The 13,699-nt window shown below is 58.1% G+C and overlaps 2 protein-coding genes across 3 annotated transcripts; one reads left to right on the forward strand and one right to left on the reverse strand.

The window, feature by feature from the left end:
* Positions 1-4,514: 4,514 nt before the first annotated feature.
* PIERCE1 (piercer of microtubule wall 1) lies at positions 4,515-8,466 on the reverse strand. The gene is made up of 3 exons (XM_023629296.2): positions 8,324-8,466; positions 7,223-7,301; positions 4,515-4,961 (listed from the first exon to the last, which is right to left on the reverse strand). The coding sequence occupies exons 1-3, from the start codon at positions 8,464-8,466 to the stop codon at positions 4,773-4,775; spliced, it is 411 nt and encodes a 136-aa protein (XP_023485064.1). The 3' UTR covers positions 4,515-4,772.
* A 227-nt stretch (positions 8,467-8,693) lies between these two features.
* MRPS2 (mitochondrial ribosomal protein S2) lies at positions 8,694-13,132 on the forward strand. 2 transcript variants are annotated; one of them, XM_023629293.2, is made up of 4 exons: positions 8,694-8,830; positions 9,744-9,860; positions 10,350-10,479; positions 12,037-13,132. In XM_023629293.2, the coding sequence occupies exons 1-4, from the start codon at positions 8,722-8,724 to the stop codon at positions 12,614-12,616; spliced, it is 936 nt and encodes a 311-aa protein (XP_023485061.1). In that variant the 5' UTR covers positions 8,694-8,721; the 3' UTR covers positions 12,617-13,132. The 2 variants fall into 2 exon arrangements, with proteins under 2 accessions (XP_023485061.1, XP_023485062.1); XM_023629294.2 differs by lacking the exon at positions 8,694-8,830 and adding an exon at positions 9,470-9,592.
* The last annotated feature ends 567 nt before the right edge of the window (positions 13,133-13,699 follow it).

A 13,699-nucleotide genomic window follows, 5' to 3' on the forward strand; every position in this document is an offset into this window, starting at 1 on the left:
GCCTTCCATCAGCTCTGGTTAGCGTGTGCCGACCTAACACACATGTCCAGGACAATGCACGTGTACACACGTCTGCCTTGACGTGCACAGCAGTCAGCAGGCGGCTTACGTTCGTGGTGTATGATTCACTTACTGCAGAGAACGCTCCAGGAGCCTGCCTTCCTCTTCATGGGGCATGCTGGTCCATTGCGAGCTTACGAAAAGTGGTGTGTCCTGACTGGGGTGGACTCAGAAACGCCCAGGTGTCCACGCACATTGGCGGCAGCGTGCCCTCCCATTGACCACTCTGCCCTGCTGCCTGTGGGGTCTGGCACTGTTGTCCCCAGCGAGACGCTGAGCAAACTCCCCTCCTGCTTGGGGTTAAAATGCGAGCCCTGTGCAGAGTCTCCTCTTGGAGACCGTGAGCCTAGGGCACCGGAACCTCCTCTTTTCGTGCCTTCAGCAGTAGTTTGGCGCCTTTAAGCATCAGCTGAAGGGTGCTTCTGTTCATACGTGCCTTGTTTCACAAACGGGACAGAAACTTGATTGTGCCGCGTCATCCCTGGGCTTGCCGACAGGCCACGTTGTGGGACGGCTTTTACTTCCGTACCCCACACTCCAGTTGGACTCTGCATGTGCTGGGGCCAAGGTCAGAGGTTCCCCTGCACCCTCTCTGGAAAGGGGGCTGCAGCGGGAGTGCTGTCGAGGAGCGATGGCTGGCTGCACGTTGGCAGCCCCGTGCAGCACCTCCGCGGACCCAGCCTGACCATGCAGCCGCGTATCACAGCATCCTGGAGCTGCTGCGTGAGACACAAATGTGCACCCACTTGTGGAAGGAGAGTCTTGGGTGGACGATATGTTGCTAAATCCAGCTGTCATGAGTAAGCCCTAGAGACAGGCCCCACCCAAGGGCCCCCGCACCTCCCAGGAAGTGGGGTGGTGGGTGTGTGCCTGGGGCCAGGGCTTCATTCCATTTAATGCAAAGAAGGGGAAGAGGCCTGACTTTAGGAGCTGTCTAGTGCCCTGGCCTAGGGTGTCCCGGGGCCACAGTGTCTCTGCAGGAATTGCCCCCTTTCCCGGAAGAATGAGCGTGTTTCAGAAGTCCCAACAGAACAGGAACGTGAGTGGGGAGAGGGAAAAAGCCCGTGGTGAATGTTCGATGTTCGCCAACCACATCTCCACAGAGAGGAGGCTCTTCCGTGGGGGGAGTCCTCCTCACTCTTGCTCAGAATCTGAACTGTCAGATGGCAGGTTTTTCCAACCTGAGATACGCTTGCCGTGGGAAGTCAGGCAATAAATTTAAATACCAGCACCTCATCTCCTCACATGAACGTATAAGAGGTATTGCCACCCTGATGCCCCCTCCCCGAAATTAACTGAGGGGCCTGTTTAGGGCGGGTAAAGAGCACAGATCCTGTGGTCGGTATCTGCAGACCACAGCCGGGTTCACGCCAGGCCAGGCTGCTGGGGACGGGGACCGAGCAATGGTCGCAGAATGTCTACGGCTCCTGGCATTTCGTGTGCTGGACCTGGAGACTTTTTTTTTCAATGTCAATATATTTTACTGTATATTTGAAACTGTTTATTCTAATTGACTACAGTTAAAAGGTGACTGATAAAAATAAAGAAATGTAAACAAAAATATACTTCGAGTGAGAAGTTAATGGTTTTAAGCCAACCCAGCATCTAAATTAAGCGATTAGGAAAGTGTTATGAAACTTTACTTTTCAGCGTTTCATTTCAGAGTGGAATAAAAAGGCCAGATAAAGCAAAGACCTGCTCGCGGACGAGGAGACGTTTCAGGAATTGCCGTGCGCTTTATTAATACTTGGTGGAAACGGTGTTTGTCACGCTAAATGCTTCCATCGCCTCTTCTGTAGCTGTTCTAATGGGATTGACGACTGAAAGAACCAAGTGCAAAGGTCAGAATGGTGACGGGGTGTCATTTTCCTTCCACTTCAACCATCTGTTCCGTTCGCCATAACCAGACGGCAAGCGGCTTCTCACAGTGCTCACTTAGACCTGTCAAGCTAAACTTTTCTTTTCCCGTCAACACATAAAGATCCCAGCTTGAAAATATGTTAAAAAGATAAAGTTCACGAAATTTATAAATCACTGGAGAGCCTGCATGACTTGTGCAAATACGTAGAAAGTTAGGGCCAGGTCTGTGGGGTCAGAGACTGATGACCTCGCCCCTCCCAGGACATCCCCCAAGGCGGGTCGAGCCCAGGACCGGCCTCGGGCGCCTCCTTTGGACCCTAGTTTTCCCATCTGAAAACAGACGTACAGGAGTCTGACTCACCCTAGGTGTGAGCGTCGGATGAGGTGAAGACACCAAAGCCCTTTGAAAACTTCAAGACGGCAGACGATGGAGAGGAGGACGGCCACCGCGCACGGCTCCCGGGGCCCAGGCGCCAGGACACGGGGATGGCAGCTTCAGCCGGAGACGGTCACTGAGTTCCCGGGAAGATGGGCATGTATGTTACAGCAAAGGTATTTCTGTTTTCCATCTTTGCAGGCACTTATTTCATGTGGAATAAATGCAGAGTCTAACTTTACATCAACTCATCAGCAACTGTTGCAGAAGCTGCAGTTTATTGGCTGCGGCCCACTAAGGCACTCGCTGCCTGATTATGGTGCCGGAATTAACTTCTCCGAGCCCAGCGAGCTTGGCATCTGTTTCGTTGGTCAACTCGGGCTAGACTGATGCCCCCAGCCCGAGCCTGGATAGCGCCCACAGCAGAGAACGGGGGTCTTGTCCGGGTTCGTGGCCTCTTGCGTGCCTTTGGCTCCACGGAAGCTGTCTCCTTGCACCGGGCAGGTGCTCAGCTGCTCTGAGTCAGGAGGCGAAAACAGTTACTCGGCCTGATGGCTTTATCCTCCATGGCGCTGTTAACCTGCTTCACAGTCAGCTGACAAGGGAGGAATTCAGTTGTTTTGGTGAGTTTGGTTGATAAGGCGTTCTTTTTCTTTTTTTTTTTATTTCAACAGAGGCCAAACAGAAGGATTCTTGGTATTTTGGGCGGAGTGCTTTTTGTTTGTTTGTTTGTTTGTTTGTTTTTGCTGAGGAAGATTCGCCCTGAGCTGACATCTGTTGCCAGTCTTCCTCTTTTTTGTATGTGGGTCGCTGCCACAGCATGGCCACTGACAAGTAGTGTAGGTCCACACCCAGGAACCAAACACAGGCCGCCAAAGCAGAATGCACCAAACTTAACCACTAGGCCACACGGCTGGCCCTGTATTTTGGTACTTTTAATGAAGCGTTGTAAAAACTAATTTTCAGTTTGATGCCTGGAATCTCTGCTGGTTTTCCAGCTAAGGAGAAGGACGTTACAGACACCTCTCTTCAGGCTCAGCTTTGTGTCTTATTTTCGGGCTGGCCCCGTGGCCGAGTGGTTAAGTTCGCGTGCTCCACTGCAGGCGGCCCAGTGTTTCGTTGGTTCGAATCCTGGGCACGGACATGGCACTGCTCATCAAACCACGCTGAGGCAGCGTCCCACATGCCACAACTAGAAGGACCCACAATGAAGAATATACAACTATGTACCGGGGGGCTTTGGGGAGAAAAAGAAAAAAAATAAAATCTTAAAAAAAGAAGTATATTGATTTTCTCTGGAAACCATTTCCACTGCAAATTGGACATTAAGAATGTGGCCAAAATGTTTACTTTTGTGTATTAATAATAAAATGTTTATAATGAAGAAATAACCCATCATGGTGTTTAATTTCTCCCCAATTTGTATGTGAGTAAAATCTCTTTGGGTAAAATCTCTGTAAACAAGGTATCATCAATGGTCTGCAACAGTGATTTCTTCCGGCTGGTTTCAGCCCTTTCCAAATGCCCTGCAATGAGCGCGTCTTGCTCTCATGAAGGAAGTGGGGAGTCTCTGTCTGAAAGATGCAGGCTGTCACAGAGAACTGTTCTCCTTAAGGACCCTCGAGACCACAGTGGACACTGATTGAGGACTAACCACTTAGAGATAAAAATCCACTTAATGGAGTTATTACCCCCACCTGAGAAAAAGGTTATTCCCTGCCTGCTTTTTTTTCAACTTGTTATTGAAAATTTAAAGTGAACACAAAGTGGAGAACTCCCATGCACACACCACCCCTTCCACACGGGCCACCGTGCCAGCCGTGTTCATCTGCTCTGCCTCCCGCCCTGAGCCCTTATTCGTGGCCGGAGGATGTTCACTGTCACTCCACGTGTACCGTCGCCTCATGAATCGGGGTGGGTAGTGGCCCCCGCCTGCCCCAGCCTGGAGTTTTCCTGACAGGGTCTGCTCTCCCCCTTCCTGGCCCAGCCCTGGTCCATGCCCCCCGCAGGGCATCATCCCCTCTGGCCACGGCCTCGTGTGTTTGTGCAGATTTTGGCCAGGGTGCTTTGGAGAGACAGGAAACCTCTCCATAACTTGTCATGAGCATAGAAATGGCTCCCAAATAAAGACGCAGGTGGAGTTATCCAGGCATTCGGGCCGCGATGGGGGTCCCCCAACTCGCACAGGCCTGCGCCTGGAATACAGATGTGTCAGGGATTCAGGGTGTGGCAGCACTTTTAATGGAAACTCAAGCCGTGAGCATCTTTTCCATCTAGATGTAAAATAGAGAAAGCAGGACATTACAGCCCCGTTTGCATACTTTTCTGATCTAGAGAGGAAAAATACTATCAGGGAAAGCACTGAAGGCTGAAGGCCGCATCTTTACAGTTGGGCAGATTATCAAAGATCCGGGATGACACTTCTCCAGGTGGCCACTGCTGGAGTCGGGACCCGGGAGTGGTTCTCCAGCCACCCTCAGTGGCAGATGGACGGCTTGTTGACGTTGTAACTGGGGTGGAAGTTGAGCCGGTCGTAGGAGGTGATGTAGTTGTCGGGACCCGTCACGATGCTCTTCTCCATGAAGACGTTGAAAGTATTGTTCTGGAACATTCCACCTGCTGCAAGTTGTCTGGAAAATTTATTCGAATTTGGATAAAATACTTTCTGGAAGTGAAAAGGGAACACAAGGATTAATGATGTATTATAATACTCTTCCACAATCAGTCGTTAGGTATTTTTGGAAGAAAAATAAGAATTTGTAAGGAAATGTCATCTCCATTCCTAGGAAGAGAGAAGCCAAGTAGGCAGGATGGCCTGGTTGGCCCCGGACCCTCCCGATTTATGCCTGATGTCCGGGAATAATTACTGATCATGCGTTCTTTCACATGGAGAGAAGATCAATCCCCTGGGTGTGGTTATGAACATTCACTTGGGGTCGGGCCCAAAGCACCCCCCGTTCTGCTTTTACCCACTGTGACACTAGGGCCAGTTACTGGACCTCTCTGAACTTCAGTTTCCTCTTCTGTGGAAAAGAGAGAACCTCACCATCAGTGGGCTGCAACCTTGACCATATATTAGAATCCTCAGTAGGTCCTGAAGGAAATTCCGATGCCCACACCCCACCAGCCAAGGGGTCTGGGGAGGGGCTGCCCTAGTGAGAAAAAGGTTATTCCCTGCCTGCTGTTTTTCTAACTTTTTATTGAAAATTTAAAATGAACACAAAGTGGAGAACTCCCATGTACACACTGCCCCTTCCACACGGGCCGCCGTGCCAGCCGTGTTCGTCTGCTCTGCCTCCCCGTAGCGAGGTGGGGGTGTGGGGAGGACACAGATGAGGCCACGAGTGTGTGCAGGCACCCAGCGGGAGGAATTAGTCCAGCAACACAGCATCATCAGGTGACCCTGAGATTTCAGACCTCAGTGGCCGGGGCGGCTGCCAGACATGTGACGCTGGACTGGGAACTGTGCTTAGGGCTGCCTCGTGCCAAGCAGGTCGCCTGGCGTTCTGTCTCCTTGGCAGGAAGCAAGTGGAGAGAGAAATGGCTTCCGTGCATTTTCTTCAATAGACTCTATCTTTCAGAGCGGTCTCGGCCTCCAGAGAAGCTGGGCAGCACAGTACCCCCCCCACCAGCCCCCCGCACAAGCACACAGCTTCCCTCGTCGGGGCAGCTTGCATTCGTTGGTACATTTGTTACAGCTGAGCCAACATCGATATGTTATTATTAACTAAAGTCCACAGTGTAGTTAGGGGGTCACTGGTTGTGTCTACACTCGTGGGTTTGACCAGTGTATAAGGACATATACCCACCAGTACAGTATCACACAGAATAGCGGCCTTCAGCATATTTCTCTAAATGCAAACAAAGCATCATTATTTTCTGTTACCACGTGGCAGTAAACACTCAGAGCTGCTCAATGAGTCTCACGACCACACTCAGGTCAAGAAACTGACAGCCGGGCTCCAGACGCAGGGGGAGAGGCGGCAGGAAGCCCTCCTGACCTCCTCAGGAGCGCCGGGAAGGACCGGCGCAGGGCCAACCCCGCTGCTCACGAGGCAAACCTTCTCTCAAGGTCTTTTTTATAAAAGCCAACGTTGGGACCCATGCTAGTGAGCGAACATGTTGGTCTTTTCCGTGGAAATACCTCATCCCCAGGGAAAGTCTGGAATCATTCAGTTCTGGGAGAGTGACCTTCAGAGGCTCTAGAAACTTCCTAGGTAAATAATCTCCTTCTCATGAGCGCTCTATCTCCCATGCAAAACAAATAAATAACAATTTTCCAGATCTTTTAAAATGATGAATACTCCAGAAGAACAAACAACAAGACTGTCACCCCAAAGTGGGTGGCCCTTCTGTCCTGGGTACCCAGAGGATGCGTACACTGGCCCCTCTGGCCCTCCAGCTGGACCCAGCAGGGTTGTCCGGGGGTTCTAGGAGGGCCCCCTGGAGTGCGAGGTCCATCTCAAAAGGGGTTGGGGTTCCCCAGAGGCGCAGACTCCTGCATCCACCGACTCGCGACCTGTGCGATCGGCCAGTCGGCCTCTTCAGGTCAAAGGTTAATCTCTCATAAAATACAGTATCATTCCAGAAAGAAAACAGTTCTTTATGTATTTGCCTCAAAACGTACTGCCTTAAGCCGCAGAAGTTGGTTGTGTGTGTCTGTGTGAACAGGGCCAGCCTTTGGCACGTCACCAGCAAGTCTACCCGCACTTTTTTCATCCATAAACATTTCATTGCTAAATTCATTCGTTCGTTTATTTCTACCATGCCTTGTTCCAAAAGCACTTGAGGGTACCCTCCCCTTTCGTGATGCTGGAACTTTGGGCCCCTCCCCACCGCCCCATGATGCGTGGCCCTTCTGAGAAGCCCAGGGTTTGGGCCTCGTCCTGGAGACACCGCCTGCACACACGGCCCCCCTTTGCTTACCGGCATCTCATGCACCGTGGGGGCCCGGCTCCCGTAAGTTTGGTTACTGGTCCTGTACACTGAGGCGGGCTCCTTGCTCCTGGGAGATGAGAAGCAGACCCTATTTCCCTTCATTCATCTAACTCTGCCCACGCCACAGCCTTCGAGTCTGGGTGGTGAAGCTTGGTTGGAAACGCCTGGCGTTGCCGATGCGGCCGCGCATGTGGGCTCCCGTGGTGAGCAGGGCTGGCCTCCCCGACCCCTGTGCTCACCTCTGCCCTTGCCCTTCCCCAAGGCAGGCCAAAGCCCTGAAGAGCTCCCAGATGGGAGGTGCCGGCCCTCAGCCACAGCGGGGCCCGGGCCCACACTGTCATTTCCTGGGTGGGTGGGCAGCGGTGGCTCAGCCTCCAGGCCCTGCCCCCCGAGGCGGCCCCTCTACCTCTGGGCCTCCCTGAGAACACCTCCCTGCGGTCTCTAACAGTGACACTACCAGTCAAGCAGCTTAACTGAGTGGCCTGTGGGTTTAGACACCCCAGCTCTGCTTCACGCTAACTATGAGACCTGGGGCAAGATGCTGACTTTCTCCATCCCAATGGCCTCTCCTGGAAATGAGGACCAGACCAGACCCCACACTACAGAGCTGCAGGGGGACTACAGGAGGGAGGGCGGGGAAGGGGTCCCCACCCCACCCCCGTGTCCTAGAGTTTGCAGTCGCTGGAACGCTCACAGCTCACTGACCGGCAGCGTGCCGCCGGGGGTGCTGCCCATTGCCTTCTGCAGAGGGTCCTCTCAGCCTAGACGGGGGAGGAGACTTACCCTGCCCCGAAGCGGGGGAGCTGGGACCAGAGCTGGGTTTTGCGACTTCCCGGAGTGGGAGGGGATGATCACCCACCGCCCCCCTGCACCTCCAGGAGGCCCACTCGCTGGTGTGCCAGGCCTTCCATGTCACTTTGGCAGCTCATTTGGTGGCTGATAGTTGACCCCCTTTGGACCGGGGTGCCAGGGCAGGCTGGGACCTGGGGGACTCTCGCATGCAGGGTTAGATGGGCTGCCCGCTGGACCAGGGGGCCACTCTCGTCTGTGTATGCCAGGTAGACCCTCACGGGGCTCCACCGTCCTCACCTGTAGCCCCGAAACCACGCGGGGTTGTTGAACCTGAGCGGCAGGTCCTCGTGTACACAGTAGTAGTCGCTGGTTTTCTCCGGGGGTGCCTGGGCCTTGGCCTCCACGGGCTCGGCGCACTCTTGGGGGTTCCCGTCCGACATTTCGCCTCCGTCCACTCGAGCTGCTGAGTCGGGGAAGAAACAGAAGGCAGGAAACAGCCTCTCCGCAGCCGGGGCCCCGCGGGTCGGCGCGGCGTCCTGTTGCTAAGCGACGGCCTGGTCACCTGACCGGTAGGTCGGGTCCTTAAAGGCGCTGCGCCTGCCAGGCCAGGGCTCCCCTGCCGGCCCCTGGGGCTGAAATGGGAAGTCTAGAACCTTCCAGGGAGAGTAAGGAAGCGCCTGGGTTGGCCCGGGGTGATGGACTACTTCCTGGTCTTGTGGTGCTGGGTACCCGAGGTGCCTTCGGCGCCCACCCAGCGCGGTCCGATGGCATCTTTCGGTTATCAGCGCTCATCCTGCGCCAGACGTACGCGAACATTTTCTTAAACGCAGAGGAAAGCGGATTCCGGGGCAAATGAGACCCCAGGTCCTGAGACTTCATCACAAATTGCCGGAGTTAAATTTCTCCAAGGCCGCTCGGCAAGCAACGATCTGATTGTACTGTGGCCGCCAGGCGTGCTCCGTGACCCCGGGGCATGCCCCCAGTACCCGGACTCTTAATTTAGACTCCAGATTTGCCTAACTTTATGGAGTCTTCCTAAGCCAAATATCGTTTAAAAATTAAAAACGATTTTGGAGAGCGAGACGTTGTATTGGACTGGCCGGACGCGAGGAGGGTCCCCATCGCCCGGCGGGTTCCCGCGGGGACGGCTCGTGGGCCTCCTCGGCCGCCGCGCCTTGTGCAGGGAGGGGGCGAGCTGGGGCGCGAGGGGCCCGCCCTCAGCGCTGTTGCCAGAGTCGGGGCGAGGACTCTGGAAAAGGGGACAGGGCGAGGGGACGTGCCCCGCAGGCCCCGCACTCGCCCCGGCCCCGGCGCCCCCAGCACGGCGCGCGCGCTCCGAGCCGGGCAGCCGGCGGGGGCGCCCGGGGCGGGGTGGCCGGCGGGGCCCCGGGGGCGGACACGGCCGGGCGCGCAGTGGCCCCTCCGGGCCTGCAGGCGGCGGTGCGGCGGCGGCGCGGGCCGCGGCGGAAGGAAGCGCCGCTCCGGGAACCGCGCGCCCGGCCGTGTCCGCCCGCCGCGTCCGCGCCATGGCGCCCGGCCCGGCCCTGCCCCGGCTGCTCGGCGCGGGTGAGCGCGCCCGGGGAGCCTGGGGGCGGGCGCGGGGCCGGGACCCTGCTCCCGGGGCCCGCAGGCACGCTGCCCGGGCCGGGCGCGAGCACCGGAGGGGGGGGTCACGGGCCGCAGGCGGGCGCGCGCCACGAGTCGCCTCTCTCCGCAGGTGTCCGGCCCAGGCCGCAGCTCCTCACGCGGACGACCCCCGGGCCGGCCCGGCCGAGCGGCAGGACGCTGGGAAGCGCCGCGGCCCCCGCCGTCAGCGAGCCCGAGGGCGACAGCGGTGAGGCTCTCCGGACCAGCGTGGGGTCCAAGGGACGCGCCGGGCCTCCGCGGTTTGGGTTGAAACGCCGGCCCCCAGGAGTCCTGAGGGCCCTCGCGGAGGGGTCCGGCCGAGGGAGGGAGGAGGGGCGGCCCCCGAGCCGGGTGTTGCGCGCACTTAAAGCAGGCCCGGAGCCACCCCTCGTGGGTCCCAACTCTGACCCCGCCCTCTGAGCAGCTCGGTCGTCCGCCCAGCTGAGAACGGGGCCCGGGCCTGCACCCGCCCCCGGGTGGGTGGGAGAGACCACCGTGGTGCAGCACTGGGACTCCTTTCCCAGTGAGGACTGACGGGGTGTACCCAGGAGCAAAGCCGTGGTCAGAGCCCGTCCTCTGCCCCGAGGCTCCTGAAAAGACCCGGTGGCCCTGGGCACCTGCTTCGGGGCCTCTCCTCCCCTGGAGAGTTGGGAGCAGAGGAGCGGGAGACCACAGCATCCTCTCCTCCCTGTCCTAGGCCTCAACGATAGGATCCTCAGGGAGCCCCTCAAGCACTCCGACTTCTTCAACGTCAAGGAGTTGTTTTCCGTGAGAAGTCTCTTTGACGCCCGGGTGCACCTGGGACACAAAGCGGGCTGTCGGCACAGGTAGATGCCAGCCCTGGCTGAGTGGTGGTTCCCCTGGGACAGGGGGCTCTCCTGCCTTGGGGTCCAAGGCCACCCTTTGTAGTGGCGTGTGTCAGTTTGAGTACAGCCCCCTCTTCCTCCCATGGGGTCACCGAGTCCCGAGGAGGGCAGGAGCTTATCCTCAGACGCTGCAGGGCCCTGTGCGCTGGACCACTGACCTTGGAGTGAGGCTCAGGGCCCTAGGTGGGGACGGACCTGCTGCTGGCAGGTTCACAGACAAAGGCCAGCAGCCGGGCTCGTGGACTAGGAGAGGGTGAGGGGGCTGGCCCGGCCACTGCATCTCGAGGTCACCGAGTTCACGCAGAGGAGCAGTTAAGTGGCCTGATCTTTTCACGGGTGGTTCTGGCCGCTGAGGCTGGATTGGAGGGGGGGCGGAAGGTCAGGGAGGGAGGGGTGTAGATGGCAGGGAGGCACTGCGAGCAGAGCCGGGGCTCCAGGGGTGGAGGTGCCAGGTGGGGCAGAATATGGTGCAGGTGTCACTGTCCTTTACCGGGATGACCAAAACAAAGGGAGGCCTGGGGGACATCAGGAGCTTGGGTCCTGTGAGGGGTGACCTTTTGGCCACCCCAGTGCAGATGCCACACAGCAACTAGGAGCAGCAGCCTGGGGCTGGGGCGCCACCACATCAGTGGGACATGTAGGAGCATCTGGAGAGGAGGGTCGAGAAGAGAGGAGGTCCCGGGGGCGGCAGCCCTGGGCATCCAGACGTTTCGGAGTCCAGGAAGAGGCCGTGTGGCTGGGGAGCAGGGAGCGCGGGAGGGTGTGGTCTGCTGCGGGATGCTGCTGAGAAGCCCTGGGAGGTGAGGGCAGGACAAGGCCCATGGCTGGGGCAGGAGGGAGGTCGTGGGTGCCTTGGGCAGAGTGTGCTGAGAGGAAGGGACAGAATCCAGACCTGAGGGAGGACGAGGGAGCTGCTGAGGAGCAGGGGAGTCTCTCCTGACCCCACGCCCTGCCCAGGGCCAGCAGTGGGGCCCTGCCCTCGGGTTCCCCTCCCAGGCCTGACTGGCCCTGCCCCAACCCCTCACACATTGGCCCAGGGCACCCCCTCTGCTTTGTCGGTCCCTCAGCCCAGCCTCAGAGGGACCTGGGTCGAAAAGCCTCAAACACAACAGTCATAATGACAGAAGCGACCGCTGAATCAGAGCACTGGGCACAAAGATTGAACATCCAGACGTCCACGTGGGAGCAGTTCTGTTAGCATCCCCATGTGATGGGGGACACATTCAGAGGGTTAAGCTGTTTGTCCAAGCCTTGGAAGTGGCTGGCTACCCAGGCCTGCCCTGTCCACTCCCAGCCGTGACTCAAGGGACAGGGGTCCTCACTGCCGTCCGTGGTCACGGCAAGGGGCGGCACATCATGCAGCCCTGGGGAAGGTGTGGCCCTGGAGGGCACAGGCCTCCCTGCCCGAGTGCCCCCCCAGAGGAGCCTGGGGGTTGCTAGTGGGTCTGGCTGAGAAGGGGCCAGTGGGGTTGGCCACGCGAGCCCCATTCACTCTCGCCTCGGTGGGGTCTCCGGCAGGTTTATGGAGCCGTACATCTTCGGGAGCCGCCTGGACCAGGACATCATTGACCTGGAACAGACTGCTGCGCACCTGCAGTTGGCCTTGAATTTCACCGCCCACGTGGCCTATCGTCAGGGCATCATCCTGTTCGTGGGCCGCAACCGGCAGTTCTCGCATCTGATCGAGAACACGGCCCGGGACTGTGGCGAGTACGCCCACACCCGCTACTTCAAGGGTGGCCTGCTGACCAACGCCCCCCTGCTCTTGGGCCCCATGGTCCGCCTGCCAGACCTCATCATCTTCCTGCACACACTCAACAATGTCTTTGAGCCCCACGTGGCCGTGAGAGACGCAGCCAAGATGAACATCCCCACGGTGGGCATCGTGGACACCAACTGCAACCCCACCCTCATCACCTACCCCGTCCCCGGCAACGACGACTCGCCCCCCTCCATCCAGCTCTTCTGCAGGCTCTTCCGGACGACCATCAACCGCGCCAAGGAGAAGCGGAGGCAGGTCGAGGCCCTGTACCGACTGCAGGGCCGGGCGGGGGCTGAGGGCCGGAGTCCAGCCAGCGCTCCTTCCCCGGGAGCATAGGCCAGGCTGGACTTGGGTCATTCCCCGTGACACGCCTGCTCTCCTCCTAAATAAAAACAGCAGCCAAACCTGTTCCTAAGCCGGGCAGCCCTTCCCTCCCCCAGCCGTGGTCCTTAGCGCGTTTCCAGTCCCTCCAGGCACTGGGTCCCTGCCATTAGTAACGGTTCTCAGCAGCTGCCCTCCCAGGGCTCCACTTGGCCCCCTGGGGCCCAGCAGGCACACAGAGGCAAGTGGCCTGTCCAGAAAGGACCCAACACGCTTGTCCCTGGAATCTGAAGTCCATCCTTCTACCTTGAAATTGGTCTTTGTACGTGAGGCAGGTTCATACACCAGCTCAGTTCTTCTCAAACAAAATGGCCCCAGGCTGGGCTGCCTCCCCTGCAACCTGGCTTCAGGGCCTGTTTTGTAAAGTGAGGTTGCTGGGCGAGCCACTTGGAAGCTCCCAACTGGCTTCAGACAGCCAGGCAAAGCAAACAGCATGACTCCAGCAGAAATAAAACTTAGATTTGGGCAGAACGCGGCTCAGGCCTTTAGGTTCCGCAGTGGTCCGTGTGGATTCAGTTTCCTTCATCAGATGCCCATGGAGCACACGGGACGTGTCCCTGCCCTCCATCCTGGAGCTTTGGGGAGACGGGCCGGCGTGTGGAGTCCCCAGCTGCCCCTCAAGGGCACCATCTTCAGTGTTGGGGCTCAGGGCCCCCAGACCCACCCACAGGGCAGGCCAGCCCGGCATGCAGTGGCATCGAGCCTGCATCCTGCACAGGCCTACTCCCTGGGCGGCCAGGAGACGTAGGGGGCACCTGTCACAGGGACTTCTTGATGCTCGCCCCTATGGGGCCTCCCTGGGAACACTTGGGCCCGGGATGAGGTGCAGGGCCCCTCTTCCACGATCCCTCCTCTCGGCTCTTGGCATGTATGTTCCCAGTGCCCGAGCATCCAAGGGACCTGTCTCTGCGGAGTACTGGGGCACGGGGTCTGGTGGGGTCTAGGACAGTGGTCTTCATGTGAGCGGACACATGCCTGCCTCTGCCAGCCCAGGTCCTACAGAAGCACATGAGGGGAGGGGAGGACAGGAGCCCCATG

This window comes from Equus caballus, chromosome 25 (assembly GCF_041296265.1).
Source record: "Equus caballus isolate H_3958 breed thoroughbred chromosome 25, TB-T2T, whole genome shotgun sequence".
NCBI classification, from domain to species: domain Eukaryota; kingdom Metazoa; phylum Chordata; class Mammalia; order Perissodactyla; family Equidae; genus Equus; species Equus caballus.